At 43.2% G+C, this 17,593-nt stretch overlaps 1 protein-coding gene across 1 annotated transcript in view; it reads right to left on the bottom strand.

Moving 5' to 3' along the window:
- The window catches only part of DNAH9 (dynein axonemal heavy chain 9), a 310,542-nt gene that overhangs the window by 39,852 nt on the left and 253,097 nt on the right, over positions 1 to 17,593 (bottom strand). The window contains exons 54-58 of the mRNA XM_082440696.1: positions 17,487 to 17,505; positions 16,158 to 16,322; positions 10,906 to 11,046; positions 8,528 to 8,698; positions 6,633 to 6,755 (exon numbers count right to left, since the gene is read on the bottom strand). Of these exons, the coding sequence (XP_082296822.1) occupies positions 6,633 to 6,755; positions 8,528 to 8,698; positions 10,906 to 11,046; positions 16,158 to 16,322; positions 17,487 to 17,505 (619 nt within the window). The remainder of the gene's footprint in view (positions 1 to 6,632; positions 6,756 to 8,527; positions 8,699 to 10,905; positions 11,047 to 16,157; positions 16,323 to 17,486; positions 17,506 to 17,593) is intronic.

The raw sequence follows: 17,593 nt of genomic DNA, 5'->3' as shown, positions 1-17,593 counted from the left end.
CCACTCCCCAACGACCAGAACACCCCCAAGACACCTCCTTTCCGGGCTCTCTCAAGCCGATTTCAGACGGCCTGGGAGCTCCCCTGCCCTGCCCAGAAAGTCTCATTATGTGAGTAATAAACTCTTTTGTGCCTTCTACTTATGCGCAAGGCGTCATCAGTCTGGACATGGGAACCGCATTTTGGGTGGGGCCCATCCTGTTTCTTCAGAGTGCCCACGTAAACCTTACTCACTTAGGCGGTCGCTTACCTGCAGCCTTTCTGTGGTCACTCAACTCCACTTGTGTGTTCGAACTCTCTAATGAGATTAAAAGCTAGACTGTCTCCAAAGCACCTACTGCAGTGCCATGAATTTTAAGGAATCCTCCATTCTTGTTATGTGAAATCATTCATTCATTTGATATTTATTGGATGCCTGCTACATGCCAGGTACTTGGGAATACAAATGTGAACCAAAAAAATACACTTGCCTTCGGGGAGCTTACAATCCTAAGAGAAAGAGATGAGGGAGGCCTTAGTAGGGATGTAGAATTCTGCTGGGCAGAGAGAGAGGTAGAGAGAAGGGCAGGGCATTTCATGGGGAAGGATCCACAGAGTCCAAGTCTGGAGTGGGGAGGATGTGGGGCATGGTAGAAGGCAGTGTGACTGTGGAGGACGGGTCTACAGGTGACAAGGGGGAGGTCAGGCTGGAGAAGGACACGTGCACTTGACCTGGGCTCGCCCAGCCTCTTCTCCCGTGTGGAGGAACACATGTCCAGTCCTTAAGTGCCCTTTCACATGGGCTCTGTGGTTTCCTGACTTCACCCTTAGCATGCAGAGCAGGGAACGCACCTGTCATTGTGCTGAGAAGTGGCGTGGAGTGGCACGGGGGATGGCGGAGGAGGCACCAGGAGACGAGAGCTCTGCTCTCGACGTCACCTCCTATGAGCCTCTTATGACGTGGAGCCCGTTTTTAAACCTTTGTGGGCTTTGACTTTTTCATTTGGAAAATGAGGCCAAGTAACCGTTGTCTGCATAGCTCATACTCTAATGTAGATACAAGTGCTTTGAAGACTATAAAGCCCCTCTTTGTGCTTTTTGGGGGCTCCTACAGTTATTGAATTGCAATTGCTGGTTTCCTTGTCTGGGACTCCCACAAGATTGTGAGTTCCCTGCGGGCAAGAGCTTTCTGAGCCATCTCTGTACGCCTCAGGCCTAGCAGGCTGCCTGGTGCTTAGGAAGTGCTCCATTAATAAAGTTTGACATCTGGGTGGCCAGTAGGAGGGCCCTTGACAGGCTGAGAAAAGCTGCAGCTGAGGTAATTATTTCTCCCTGTGCCGAGGACCAAACTTTCCTCTTCTTTCAGGCTGCCACTTCACCCCTCTTCCCAGCTTGCATCACCATTAACCCTCCTGCAGTCCCATTACCCTCCCCTGGTGTCACCACAAAACTGAGGAAATTACACGGTGATCAGGGCTCCCAGCTGCCATGGCTGGGTCTGAAACACGCTTTCTTGAAGCTCTGGGTTGAACACAGTTGCAATGTTTAATCTTCCAAATGAGGAAAAGGGGTTTCTAACCTTCTAATAAGCTAAATGGAAATGACTAATTAACCTAATTACACTGGACTGGGTAGCAAAGTGCAACTGTGTTAAATTGGCATTTGGAGAGGTAGCGAGGGGCCTTTTCAAAGGCTAACAATGCCCGGTACCGCAGATGAGATTCTTTAATGAAGAAGAGAACATGCTGACTGACCAAAAGCGATCAGCAAGGTAATGGCATTGTATGTCTTGCTTCTAAGATCCCTTGGTACTCTGAGCTTATTTACAAAACAGAAATAGAGTCACAGATATAGAAAACAAACTTATGGTTACCAGGGGGAATGGGGGGGAGGGACAAATAGGGAGATTGGGATTGACATATACACACTACTGTATATAAAATAGATAACTAATAAGGACCTACTGTATAGCACAGGGAACTCTTCTCAATACTCTGTAATGACCTATATGGAAAAAGAATCTAAAAAGGAGTGGATATATGTATATGTATAACTGATTCATTTTGCTATGCAGCAGAAACTAACATAATATTGTAAATCAACTATACTCCAATAAAAATTTTTTAAGTAAAAAAAAAAAAAAAAAAAAAGAGAACATGCCCATTACCTAAAAGTTTAACATTTGATGAGACTTTAAAAATCCTTACAGAGGGTACTAATAAAAGCAGGATTTGATCACAAAGATTTCATTCATCACCTGCTTATTAGATCTTCTGGGGAAACAGGGCAATCAATCTTCCTCATCAGACAGGGTGTTTTAAAAAATTTGTTTGGACTTCCCTGGTGGCGCAGTGGTTGAGAATCTGCCTGCCAATGCAGGGGACATGGGTTCGAGCCCTGGTCTGGGAAGATCCCACATGCCGCGGAGCAGCTAGGCCCGTGAGCCACAATTACTGAGCCTGCGCGTCTGGAGCCTGTGCTCCCAACAAGAGAGGCCACGATAGTGAGAGGCCCGCGCACCGCAATGAAGAGTGGCCCCCGCTTGCCGCAACTAGAGAAAGCCCTCGCACAGAAACGAAGACCCAACACAAGCCATAAATAAATAAACAAATAAATAAAAATTTTAAAAAAATTTGTTTTATCATGTCCTGTTCAATTATACTTCCTTTGTTTCTTTAGGCTAAAAGCCAACTGAACACTTAAAAAGAGCGTTCGTCAGAGGGTGCACGCTGCATTGTGTTTCACCTGCCCACATCCTGCACTGGGCTGGAGATGGATGGGGCTGGATATGGCTGCTCCGGTAACAAAACTCAGAGAGAAAGGTAAAGCTTCACTCATTTGCAGAAGCCTCTGAACAGCCAGATGAGCTTAGACCGCAAAACAAAACCAAAAAGCAAAGTGAAGTAAAGCAAAGCAAAGCAAACCAAAGAGGAATGGAACCAAATTGCACCAAGTCGCTTTTGGAGTTGAGCTACGGAAAATGAAAGCAGTGAAGACTGCTTTTGAATCACTTATTCTTTATGACTTTTGCTGCAGATGGCTTTGTGGGGTAACAGAGAGAAAGGCAACTGGACTGAGCCCAACTTGGCAACTCACAATTCCTCAAAGGTTTTCCTTCGATGGACAAATTCTATCAGGCACAACCCATGTCAACCACAGCATATATACACCTTATAGGTGGGTAATTAACAATCATAACTGTGATAAGGTGAATTGTATGCCCCAGAAAGATATGTTGAAGAACTAGCCTCCCAGATTTCTGAATGTGACCTTATTTGGGAATAAATAGGCTCTTTGTAGGTGTGATCCAGTTAAGATGAGGTCAGGAGGGTGGGCTCTGATCCATTGTGACTGATGCTCTTATAAGAAGAGAAAAGACGCAAAGACACAGAGGGAAGATGGCCATGTAGGGACTGTGGAGACGGAGGCAGAGATCTGAGTGGTCCTGCCACAAACCAGGAGTGCCTGGGGCTGCCAGAAGCTGGAAGAGGCAAGAAAGGGTCCTCTGAGGCTCTGGAGGGAGCATGACCTGCCAACACCTTAATTTCAGACTTCTAGCCTCCAGAACTCTGGCAGAATAATGCTGTGTTTTTAAGCCACCCAGCCTGTGGCACTTTGTTATGGCCATTCTAGGAAACAAATACAACAGCCATAACCACAACCATAATCGGTTTCCATTTACTGAACATTTATGTGTCTGGCATAACAGATAAGGAAACAGAGATAACCTGTCAGAGGACATACACACTCAAACTTGAACCTGAACCCAGGAAAGTCTGACTCCAGAGCCTGGGTTAACTGGTCCATCTCCATCATTGCTCCAGTTCTGCAAATGGGCTCATTTAGAACTGCTTCCCAGAATTTATTTTCCATACGGGCATTAGACTCTGAGTCATTATTCTCAGGCTCTGGGGCCATACTTCCCAGCAGGTAGCCATTGGCCACATGTGAGTATTGAGCAAATGAAATGGGGCCAGTATGACTGAAGAATAGGATTTTTATTTGCATTTTATTTATGTTTTTAAAAAAATTTAACACATTTATTCTTTTTTTTGGTATAGTTGATTTTTTCCTTCATATTATTTAGTTATTTGTTTATTTTTTTACAAATTTTAACACATTTATTCTTTTTTTGTTAATTTTAATTATTTTTAAATTTAAGTTTAGAAACTGGAACTTGCTTTAGTAATTGGAGAACTTTGAAGTATGTTTGAAACAACTTGGGTATATGAAGCAAATGTTTTAACTCTAAATTTTATAAAATCTAAATTCAAATCAAGTATTTCTGATGAAGATTTAGCATCTGAATTGATATGTGTTATAAGTGCAAAAAATACACACCAGAACTTAGACTTTTACAAAAATATAAAATATCTCACTTATAACTTTTGTGACAATTACATATTAAAGTGATAATATTTTGGTTGTATTGGGTTAAGGAAAATATATTATTAACATTACTTTCATCAATTTCATTTTACATTTTTTTCATTTTGCATTTTTAATGTGGCTACTAGAAAAATTTAAATGACACATGTGACGTGCATTATATTTCTTTTGGACAGTACTACTCTAGATTGCGTCTATTCATTCATATCTTATCTTATGTAGCCTAAAAAAGCTGATGGTTTTCCACACATATGCTCTGCACTTATTATAATTATTCTTAGGCATTTTATAACTTTGTGATTTTTGGTTGCTGTTGTGAATGGAGTTCCCCCTTGTTTCTTTCCCAACATATTATTCTCCTTCTCATTTGCCAGACTGGGTTCAGAATGACAAACAGAGTTAACATATAAAAAATCAAATCACACCTTTATTATTTAGATCAGGGATCAGAAAACTGTGGCCTGCAGGGACAATCTGGCCCACCACCTGTGTTTGTAAATAAAGTTTTATTGGAACTCAGCCATTTCCATTTGCTTACCTATGGTGTGTGACTTTGGCAGAGTTGAATAGTTGTGACAGAGTGTGGCCCTCAAAGCCTAGATATTTGCTATGTGACCCTGTGCAGAAAAAGTTTGATGACTCTTGATTTAGACATGGCCCTAAAGATGATTAAAAGAATAGCTACAGACTCTGAAAAAAAGTTAGAAAAACATTTTGGGCAATGGCAGCATTTCCCAAGATGACTCCTTTGAAGAGGACAGCACCCACATAAATGATTAAGTGCTGGGGTTTTGTTATAAAGTAAATCAACTTGGATGGATCTCAAGGGAGTTACGCTGAGTGATCAAGCCAGTCCGCAAAGGTTACATACTGTATAATTCCATGTATATAATAACATCCCTGAGATGACAAAATTATACAAGTGGAGTACAGATTAGTGGTTGCTAGGCATTAGGAATGGGGGAGGGAGGGGGCTGTTGTTTCTATAACAGGGTGACATACACGCCAGATGGAGTTTTCTGGGTCTTGACTGTGGTGGTGATTACATGATAAATGTGTGTGATAAAACTAAACACACACACACACGTGCATGAAAAACAGGTGTAATCAGAATAGAGTAGTGGATTGTATCCATTTCAGCTTCCTGGATGTGATATTGTGCTACAGGAAAGCTAGATGTGACCACTGGGGGGAATGGGGTACAAAGAATCTCTGTTATTTCTTATAATTGCACATGAATCATTGTCTCAAAAACTTTTAGTAAAAAGATAGAGAGACAATCATATTACTTCAGACTCAGACTTCCTTGTGCTACAGGACATGTAGGAAAGCCAGCAGACATGGAAGGTTATAAAGAGGATTCACTTTGTGCAGGTGCCTATCTTCACATGGCAACAGCACCTGCTGTGGGGCTCCTGCAGGTGGGGACTGGACCTCCTCCCACCTGGACAGTGCGTCTAGACTCTGGGGCTGCTGGCCACCCGGTCCAAGCTTACTGCTCAGCCCTGTGAATGCAGGTGTGGTCCCTACTGAAAGGAGCTCATAGCTTGTGATCTTTTCGATGTTCGTAGAATCCCAATGAAACTAAGATGGATAACATGGAAGGAAGATGGACTTTGCCATCAGACAGACCAGAACTCGATTCCTGGATCTGTTACTTATAAGATGAATGATCTCACTTTTCTTACATGTTAAATGGGAAAAAGTAATACCTATTGCCCAGGTGAACATGAGAATAAAATAAGGTAGTGAATTTTTCAGGTGCTCAATAAATGTGAGCTATTATTAACCACTGAGAGCCCCAGGCTGGAACACGTTCCTTGCTCCGAGGCCATCAGGACCCACGGGGAGATGGACGGCTGGCAGAGGCCTGGAATCTGTCCACTCCATGGAAATGCTTGCACAGCATCTCCACACCAGCCCCGGCCTCACAGAGGAGCCCGCATTCCGGCCCTGAGCGCTGGCAGGTGGAAGGCAGCTCAGCTGAGTCAGAAACACTCACAGGGTCCTTCTGTTCCCTAACATCCTGGAGGCAGAGCCCACGTACAAGCACACGCACCTGCTCCTTCTCTGCAAAGCCTTCCCAGTAGGCCTGGGAAGGGGGAGTGCTGCCCTGGGGTGCAGGCAAAGGGACGGACGCACCAGTGTTTAACACAGCTCACGGTGAGCCCCCAAAGACAGCCCTGCTGGCTTCCTGGGGACAAGTGTCAGGAAAACACTCCAGGAGAGGAGAACGTGACTTTTTCCCTAGGGGCTGGTACTGACCTTGATGCCACCCCAGGCCTGATGGGAGAGGAACTCCACGGGACTGGTGACGCCTGTCTGCACTGGAGATCGAAGCAGGAAGTCCAACTCTGCTGCACTGACTTCCTGGTTCAGGAGGAGAATCTGCAATGTGGGAGGACAGTGCTGCATTTCTTTAGCTGGCGGCAGTCACGGGTCCCAGAGATCTTTGGGGTTGTCACTCAGTGTAACTAGTGCTACTTCTAACGCTAGAGCCTGCCCGTCAATTTTGGTTGTTGAAAGAGGATGAAGTGGGAGAAAGTGTATATCTGTGCAAATCACCTCTGTGTGAATCTGACTTCACCCCAAATATCAGCATGAGTTAAATGCACACAGTAAATAACTATGTTAAGCAAGGACTTCATGGATCAATCATAAATGCCATGAAGTACCTTCCTACAATCTCACAGAGAAGATGACACATGTAAATGACATGATCTGAGGAGACTGTCAAAGTAACGGATGAACATATGCAAAATAGAAGTGCACATGTGAATCAATACTGCTAATGGCGTTGCAGAATGGGGGAGCGGCCAGTAAGCAGGGGTGGGGGATGAATTTGGCTAAACTTTCTCTATGTGGTCCTGAATTGGGTTTTAGAGATGCTAAGCGATGGGAAGATTTAGACAGGATTTCCGTGGGGCGGGGGCAGTGGAAAGTGCAGAGGCTTGGGAGGGAATCAGTGCGGTGCGTCGGGCGGGTGGTGCAAAGCACTCGGCTGGGTTAGAACTAAAAATTCACGCTGAGAGGCGCTCAGGAAATTGTTCTGCCCCTTTCAGATGGCATTCTCTGCTGAAAAGTTACAGATGGGAATACTCACGAAGAAAAAATAATTTGGTTAGTTTGAGGAAAAGTCTTTTAAGGAGAAAACAGGCTAGAAATAGCAGGTGAGGTGAGGAAGCCCTTGTAAAAAGAGGTTGAAATATTTGTGAGGGGGGTGGAGTGAGAGCTGGGGGTGGAAGCTCCTTAGGGTTTGGGGTGAATGAGTGGCAGGAGGGAAATTTGTCTGTGCTGGGGCTCAAGTTCCTTCTGTGATGGCCAAGCTGTCGTCTGGGCTGGAGAGGGGAACACAGAGGGTGAGAGGGATAAGCCACACTAACATTCCCCCATGAAGTTAGGCTTCGGAACGTGCAAACAGAGTCAGCGCAGGAGTGATTATAGAATATCTGACTTTTAGAATTGGAAGAGACCTACAGGATAATCTGGTCTGTGCTTCTAATTTATATACAATAAAAAAAAAATCCCAATCCTAAATGATTACAGAGATAGATGCAAGGAAATAAATTTCCATGGTTTTTTGATGTTGAGAATAAGCAGCAGGCAAGGGTTTCTTATTAACACTGGAAGCCCTGATGCTCCCAAGCCCTTGAGAGCCAGCGTTCTTAAGGAGTTCTCTAAGGCCAAGGCTGCTATGGCTATAGAAGGACATTTGCAATTTCTTATTCTGGGAGAAGGTTTGGACATTAAACTTGCAACCTTAAAGGTAAATAAATAATCAGGGATACTCTAACATAAAGTTCTTACTGCATCTCAAAAAGTATCTAGTTATTAGTATGGCCATTCAGTTTCATCCTCAGTGCTAGTTGGGATTGATTGGTAGTGGCTGCTGGAGGGCTCTGTTGAGGAGGATCTTAGGTCATCCAGGATCACCAAGAAAAAGTAAAATGGTTGATTAAGCATGTCTGCCATGAGTGGGACAATGGTGGGGGCAGCATGTGTGCACCATATTGGACCTTCCTGTCTGATGCCTCTGCTTAGAGCACAAAAGTCTTCACAGACAATGGAAACTGATGTTAAGAGAAGAAAGTTTCTTTACACCTGCTGGTTGGGCATATACAGTGACCTGTTTTCTGGAAATTTCTTCAATCCACTTTTACCTGAAAGGTGAGCTGGGAAAGGTAGGTCAGCTTATCACACTCAAAGAGCCCACGGGTGGTGTACTGGTACATGGAGAAGGTGATGCTGTCTATTAGATTGGCCACCCGTTCCTTGAGGCTCTCATCAGGAGCAGCCTTCTCCACAGCCTTCTGGAAGACGATGTTGAAGGCCTGGGGACAGGAGGTAGGACACTGGTAATTTACACAGCTCTGTGTACGTAGCTAGTGGTACTACCTGTGATGAGTATTACGATTTGCCAGCCACAGAAATGTTTTCCCAGCATTATCTGCCAAGAAGGTACAGTGGCAACAAGAAAACTCTTGTCTTAGTTTGCTAAGCTCGTCTTAATTTGCTCATATAAATTATTACGTTGTCACGAAGTGGGCAAAGATATGGGGCATATAGAGTAGAGCCGACAGTTTTGGTCAGTGAAAACTAAATGTTCAGTGGCCAAAATAATTAAATTAAATCCAGTAAGTTTTGTTGGAAAGTAAACACAGTCAATGATTACCAGTTAGGATGGATGATTCTATCGTCTAGATCAGCAGTCCCCAACATTTTTGGCACCAGAGACCAGCTTCGTGGAAGACGGTTTTTCCCCAGATGGGGGGTGGGGGGGTGGGGGGTGGTTCAGGCGGTAATGCGAGCGATGGGGAGCGGCAGATGAAGCTTTGCTTGCTCGCCCGCCCCTCACCTCCTGCTGTGCGGCCTGGTTCCTAACAGGCCTCAGACCAGGGGGTTGGGGATCTCTGCATCTAGATTATAAAATTCCTGATGGTAGAATCAATATCATGTACAACTTTGCTGTCTAGAAGAGACCCTTGTACGTAATAGGCACTCAGAATATTTTCAATTAATTACTTTCCCTTTTGGTAATGATCAGAACATCAGGTGTTCCTTGTTTTTCTTTCTAGTAATTCTGCATCGTTTGGTGAGTGCACTTACATGTGCTTTTTTCTTATGGACCCTTGCTGCAATGGTGGGAGCACAGCCTGCTTTGGTTACATCTTCTGAACTATACATTATGGGTATAATATGAAATAAAAATCATATGAATCAATTTTCCATTGTTTTAAACTTAGACATAGACTATTTATAAAAAATTAATATTAGGAATGTTGCACTTTGAATGTGATATGAATAGAATGAATCATTAAAGAAAATAAAAATCAAGATATAATTGGGTCTTTTCAATTTTTGGCTATGCAGATTTCCAGTCTTCTTGGGTTTTTTTGTTTGTTTTTTGTTTTCTTTTGTTTTGTTTTGAACACGTATTTTCATGTGCTTCATCTGATTTCCTTTTTTCAGAAAGAGTCACTGGGGTAGATTTCAACTACTCTCAGAACTATGGAAGTGATCCTGTAGTTATTAGGCTTATCATGCTAACTTTTATACTGTTTTAAAATCTTTTATAATTCTTTCATATGGGGCTTTGACCTGAATATAATGCCAAGTATTGGATTTCATTTATAAACATAAAATATTACAAACACAGTTCACTTAATCTGCAGAGACTCTGAGTTGAGGGAAGGGGATTGGGACAGGATGGAATGCCACCTCCAACTGAATGAGTTCCAGGTAGTGGAGGCCCTCACCTCATCCCCACACCCTGGCCTCCATATGGCAGCTGAGCTTCACAGAATGAGGTGTGTGCTCTGAATGTGTGTGTGTGTGTGTGTGTGTGTGTGTGTGTCCTCTCCGTTTGTTGGGTTAAACCAGAGAAGTTGTTCAGAAATGCTCCACCACCCCCTAAGGCCTCTTCAACTGTGGTCTTTTGGTGAATGCCTTAGGGGAGAAAGATATACTTTCAGAGATGTACTTAAAATTTATAGGTCTTTATTTTTTCATAAGTAAGATAAGCTTAGTCAGCGCTTACAATTTGCTAACGTCTTTGGTTTTAGAAATATTTCAGCAACCATAAAGCAGTAGCTTTGAGGATATTAGGGTAATAAGGAAAGTAATTTAAAGTTGGACTATTATCATGGGCTGCTTTGGTTTTAACTGATAAAAATGACATGCACACTTGATCATCCCGATTAGATTTTAAGCTCTGTGGGGCAGGGGTCACTTCTCACGTTTCTTGGTTTCCTCTTCCACACTTTCAGTAAGCATAGTTCCTGCTGTAATACATGCACTTAGTGAGTGAGGCCAAGACCTGCTGTGGTCTCTCCTGCTGTTCTAGCCACATAACCAATGAGTCATGAAAGACCCAATTAAAGAGACGAGGACTGTAAGGCAATGTAGCTGCTCTCCTGGATTTGATCTTAAAGAGCTGCCACAGCTAATGAAACACATGGATAAGCCCTCATGGAGAGCTGCACTGGCTGTATTACACTGCTGAATTATGACTATTCAGAAAATTCCAGGTGTAAGTCACCTTGAGAGAAAACTGGTACATCGGGTGGATCCTGCCGAGGTCATTCATGATGAAGTAGAGCAGAGAGGCCCGGGCAGCTGCCGGCCGATAGTGTTCCCGGGCCTCGTTGATTTTCACCTCCGTCACCTGGGCCTCCTGCACCTGTTAGAAAAATCAATAGTGGTCCATTGTTCAAACCAACCAGGGCTACTTGAGAATCAGCGTGGCCTCTCTGTGTAAGCACACTGTGTCTGTGTGTGCGGTGGGTGGACCGGGATGGGGGGAGAAGCTAGAGGGTAGGAAGCTGCCATGGTTTTCCTTAACCGAGCTTGAGTGAGGAAGAGATGACACACTCCAAGTCCTTCACAAGGTGAAAGTGTCAGCCCCTCCAGTGGGGACACGTGGGAGATACACACACACACACACACACACACACACACACACACACACACACACAACTTGAAAAATAAGTCAGAATTCTAGGCAATGGAATCCAGTAAAAGCAGCATAATCTAATTTTCTGTTTTCTTAATTTTTATGAGTTAATATGTAAATTCACAAAGAAGATCTCTTTCAATGGAAGTCTATTTTCAGAAAATTTATCAGAGGTAAAAATGAGAAAAGAGACCTAAGCATCAGAGAGGGATTCTGTAAGAACATGCTATTAAATGCAACCTCAGTATGACCTGTCTTATGCTCCAGCATAGAGTGAAACTACTGATAATTCATGAGAGTCCTGCAGGAAAAAACAATGATCCCTACTGAAGATGAGCTCTCAGTAAACAGTTACAAACTTCAGGAGGAAGTGTTACCAGAGGGGACAATTAGAAGACCCCCTACCTCCCCCCCCAAAAAAAAAATCCCAGAAAGATTAGCATCCCAAGAACTGAAGATGATTGAACTACCTACCATTAACTAATTGTGTTTAAAAGCAGTAGAGATAAAAGAAAGCATAAAATCAGGACATTATAAAAAAGAACAGACATTATCTGAAAAAGAACTAACTAGAACTTCTAAAAACAAGAATACAGTCATTAAAATGGAAAACTCAGTGCACTGGTTAAATAATGGACTTGAGTTGAAAGGAAATAAGCAAACCAAAAGATAAATCTGAGGAAATTGTTACACAAGTAGCTCAGAGAGAAATAAAGATGGAAAATATGTAAAAGAGGTTGAGACTTGGCAGATAAAATGAAGAGATTTAAAATACATCTTAAAAAAAAGAAAAAAAATACGTCTAACAGAAATGAGTAGAGAAGAGAGAGAGAGGGGCAATATTTGAGCTATAATAGTTAAGAATTTTCCAAAATTGATTAAAGACCAGAGGTTTTACTTTGAAGAAGCAGTCAATGTCAAAACAGCTTACTATCCACAGGCCACTGAAGAAGTAATTATTTGTTTCAATCAGAAGAAAACTGAATCCAAAAGGAATAAATGAGATGCAAGAATTCCTTAAATATACAGTCAATCTAAATAACAAAGACTACTGGGGACTTCCCTTGTGGTCCAGGGTTAAGACTCCATGCTTCCACTACAGGGGGCACAGGTTGGATCCCTGGTGAGGGAACTAAGATCCCACATGCCGTGTGGTGCGGCCCAGAAAAATATATTATAAAAAAATAACAAAGACTATAAAAAACATGATCAGTTTGGAAGTAGTAGATAAAAGCAAGGTGGAACTAAAGTGTTATGAAACAGTAACAGAAGATGGAAAAAATGACCAAGTATTCTAACGTCCTAATATTGTTTTGGAAGAGGCTAGATATAGTGCTTAATTTTAGAGTTTGTTAAGTCAATACGTATATTGTTGTCACATATAAAATGAAATATATTTCTCATATATAAATGAAACAAGGTTAATTAATAAAATAGAGTAAATAACTTTAAAATCAGCAAAGGATAAAAGAGGATGATAAAGAAAAATCAAGAAAGGAGAAAAAATAAACAAAAAGCATGGTTAAAAGAAAGTACAAATTAAGATAGTAGAAAGAAATCCAACTATATCAGTAATGTTAGTAAATGTAAATTGGTTAAATACAGTAGTTAAAAGACAAAGATTCTCAGGATGGAGTGGAATGGAATAAAAATCACATGATTGCTCAGATTGGTGTTATCACAGATTCATACTGTTCATGCTCACCTGGGTCCTTAATGCTGTCCATTAATCTATGTCCTTAGTCAACTCTCATTCCCATCTCCCACAACAACTATTGTAAACCTTCACTCCTCTCCCCAAGCACCCTACCTCACCACCATCCCCTCATTCTAAGCAGATGACCATGACTATGACTCATGCTTTCACAGATTGTATAGGGACCATCAGGAAGGGGTTTCCTTAATTCTGCCTTTCCTCCCACTCCCTTAATTTTCTGATCCCCCGACCCCATTGCTCACATTGACCTACGGACCATTTGTAGATTCATGTTTGCCCCCTCTCCCCCATTATATTGGAATTAACTCTCCATATTTCTAAAGATAAGCTCTTCATCAGTGACCTGAATTACATTTCCCCTGATTTCTTATGTACCCCATTGTATTAATCATTACTTCTCATTTCTGTACATTCAACTCTTCTTCTCAATGGCTCCTTTTCCTTTACAATCCATGCATCCTCCAATGTCCAGCTAGGATCTTAGCATGCTCAGTCTCTGCCATCTTGGAGAAAAATCCTCCAAGGATGCTATGTCCTCCTTAAGTTACAATCCTTTTTCTCTCTACCATTTTATAGTCTGGCTTCTTTAAAGAGTTGTCTATACTCACTTCCCCTTTCTCAACTCCCATCTACTCTCATTCTAAGGCAGTCTGGCTTCTGCTTCCACTACTTCATGGAAACCATTCTCCTCAAGATTACTGATAACTCCTTTTTGCAAAATTCAGTGGATACATCTCAGCTGTATCTTATTTGTGTTTTCAGCATCATTTGACACCACTGACATCCCTTCCTGAAATGCTTTCTTTCATAATGCCTTATTTACCTGCTTTTCCTCCCATCTCTGCTCTATTCCATGCTTTCCATCTTCTGTACTTGTCTTGAAATGTATTAATATCCCTCAGTGCTCTACTCCCAGTCTTATCATTGCACACACATCTCCCAGGTGACTTCATCCACTCCTAAAGTTTCAACAATCAACTACTCGCTAAAAAGTCTCGGCACTCTATCACCAGCCAAGATCACATATCCCCAAACCCATGGGATGTTCCCATGTGCATGGCCCAGAGGCATTTCAAACTCAACATGACATAAACTAAAATCATCATTTCTTCTCACCCCCAAATCCACTTATGCTCTCTTCTCTCGGGTATTGGCACCAATACCTATCTAGATGTTTATTCCTGGAACTGAGACATTTCCTCGACAATACTTTTATCCATATATAATCATATCCAATCAGTTAACAAGTTTTCCAATTCTATCTCCTTGAAGTTGCCCATAGCTCTTGAATTTGTCCATTTTTTGTTCCATCACTGCCAACCTTACTTCAGAATACCATCACTTCTAATCTGAATTACTGTACCTCCTCCTGCTTTCTCTGCCTCCTGCTTCCCCAAGCTCTCCTCTGGATTGGAGCTGGAGTGATCTTCCTAAAGCACAGATCTGATCATGTTACTCTCTTGTCTAAAGAGGGAAAAAAACTCTCTTTTAGGAACCCTAACTCCCATCTACAGCCCACACTTCTTAGCATGGTCTACAAAGCCCTTTGTGATGGAGCCAGCCTCCCTTTCATGCCTCACCTCCAGTGTGACTACTTTCATCCCTTCTACAATCTCTCAATGTTCCACTCACACTAAAGGGAAACATCCTTCTACCGCTAACCCAACATGGGTTGAGTGCTCTTCCTCTGTGTGTTCATGACTCCCCATGCTTCCTCTCCCACAGCCCTCATCAAAGTTTTGTAATTGCCTGTCCTTCTCCCTTAGAGGACCAGGTCATGGAAGCCTGGGATTCTTGGCTTCCTTGTGGTACCCCCACCTTTTGCCATGGAATTTGGAATATAACAGCTTCCAAACAAGTATTCATTGGATGAATGAATGAGAAAGAGAAAGAAGACAAAAAGAAAAGAAACAACAAAAGAATAAAAGGCTGCATACAAAAAGCCTGGCACACAGCAGGTGCTCAATAATTGTTCATTGACTTTAAAGAAAAGATAAAGAAAGAGAGGAGGAGGTAGGGAGAAGAGACCAACATGGTCAATTCTATCTCTGACCTTCTCCCTCTGTGTGAGTTGGGCTCTGTTCCCCCATCTCTCCTGCCCAGGGCAGTGGAACTTCTACCACAATTGTTTTACAAACTCTGCATGCCCCTCTCTAGAGACATGGAGGCCGTAGAGAACCAGCAGTAAAACCTGGTGGTCACACAGTGACTGAGGAGACAAGGCGAGGCTGGACCTTCCTCCTTTCAGTCTCTCATTCCAGCCTTAGTTGTCTGTTATCTCAGAGTGGGTAGGACCTGGTTTATCTGCCCTGCCCATCATTACTTTTCATTTTTCCTAACTTGTCCCTACCTCGAACAAAGCCTTATTTCTCATATTTGGAGAAATCTCAATAACCTGACAATAAAGGTATTCCTTCCAAGGTGCATCATTCCTGGGCACTGTTACAGACACGCTTATCTTGCTCAGAACCAGTAACTTAATTCCTCTTCTGGTCCAAGAGCAGGACTGAGAATGTGAAAGGGCCCCTGTAGGGTCAGCAGTCTGCTGGGGAAGGGCGGACTTTTTTTCCTGCAAGGGGGAATAAAAGTCTCCCGAACGCTGTGAAACAAAGGAAGGAAGCTCTATGCTAAGTAGTTTTGCAGGATGATACTGTTTTTTTTTTTTTGAGAGCTGAGTTTCCCTGGACGTCATGGAAGTTTTCCCATTAAAATCAGACTTGCGAGCTTTTGGCAGGCTGTGGGTTTTCTCGGGGTGCAATCATGCCTGAACCAGTCAACTTGCACAACAGTGTGATTCCTTAGCTTCAGGGCAATTCCATGGACTCACTGAGGTACTCAGTTTGAGCGACTATTTCCTGCACAGAACACGAGGCCCTGCACAGACGTAAGTGCTCGTCAGACGTTTGTGGAGTACAGCTGTCAAGAGCATTTCCCAGGAGATGGGGGCACTCCGTAATGCAGGATGTGAGGTAGTCATTTCAGGAATCCTGCCTAGCTTGACTTTCGAGGAGAAACTCAGGAAGATGGAAGAGCCATCTGTTACTCTTTTTTTCCCCTAGAAGTCAGACTCAGGGAGCAGGAGCAGGGCCTCTGTCCGCCAGCCTAGGCTGCCAGGTCTTACCTTTTTCTCAACTTCCGCAGCGGTCTGCTTGGTGATCTCAAGGTTCTCCACCAAGGCCGTTTCTTCCAGGAAGTTCCCGGAGGCCGAGGAGAGGCGAGAAAGCAGGTTGTCTTCTAACGTTTTGAGGGTGATTTTGAACCCATTCTGCTGCTTCGTGAGATCTGACTGCAAATATCACATAAGGGAGAGTCAGGTGTAGAAGCCCAGAGCATCCTGTTCTCGGGGTAGGTCTGAATAGATAAAGGGTTATGGGCCAGAATCCCTTCCCTTAGCAAACTGGAAGCAGGATAGCAGAGTGCTCGGACCACAAGCAGACAAAATCAGCAGGTGACCTGAACCCCAACTGTACCAGTTACTAGTCATGTGACCTTGGGCTGAGTTACCTCTTAACACGTCATAATCTCATCTGGGTTAACCCTGGCCTTACTCGTGGGAGTGCTGTGCAAGGCTTAGCACAATGCTGGGACATGGTCTAGTCACTAAATGGAAGTTATTTCTAGGAATAGTTAGAGGGTGGGGTCAAGTTGTACTTCTCTGGAAGGTCCTCTCTATCACCACTTTGCTGACCCCCAAGGGAAGAGCTCTCCTATAGATGACCTTAAAAAAAAAACCAAAAACTAGAAATGGTTTTATACAGTTTCGACAAGACGATCGTAGGAGCCCTCCTTAAGGCTGGAGTGGGGCATTGGTATCCAGGCAGATCTTACCTCCTTTCCCTTTTTGATTGTTAGGTTCTATGTCCTAAAGCACTGGGCACTCTCTTACTGTGCGTGGGGGCACATGTAACCTCAGGCAGCTGCGGTTTCTCTGCTCTTGTACAGCCTGCGATTATTGCCTTTGGATCCATGGAAAGAACACTTCTTGTTGGAGGCCCCAGCCACAGTCACCCTGGCCTATCTTCTGTTTCTTAAAAACACATGCCTCCATCTTGCTTTATAACCAGAATTCACTCTTCTCTCTGCTGTGGGTGCTCTGAGCCAAAGGCTCATGCCACCTCCTCACAGAATCTTTTTCTGACCTTCCCAATTTAAATTAGCCCCCTGGCACTCTAACATCCCCCTGCTTTTATAATCTAATTGTGTCTAAGGAGAGGGAAAAAGGATACTATTTGCTATGGACAAAAGTGTGCCCCCCCCCACTCCAAGTTCATATGTTGAAGCCCTAACTCCCCCTCCCCCATGTGACTATATTGGAGGTGGAGGTAATTAAAGTTAAATGAGGTCATGAGGATGGGGTCCTCATGGTGGGATTAGTGCCCTTACAAGCAGAGACATCAGAGAGCTTGCTCTCTCTGCACACACAAGGAACAAGGAAGAGGTCTATGAGTACATGGTGAGACAGTGGCCACCTACAAGCCAGGAAGAGAGGTCTCACTGGAAACTGGACCCCTAACTCAGACTTCCAGCTTCCAGGCTGTGAGAAAATAAATGTCTGCT

Source organism: Balaenoptera physalus (assembly GCF_965194825.1).
Source record: "Balaenoptera physalus genome assembly, chromosome: 20".
Classification (NCBI taxonomy): domain Eukaryota; kingdom Metazoa; phylum Chordata; class Mammalia; order Artiodactyla; family Balaenopteridae; genus Balaenoptera; species Balaenoptera physalus.
Note: the sequence above shows the minus strand (reverse complement) of the source record. Positions and strands in the feature narration are given on the sequence as shown.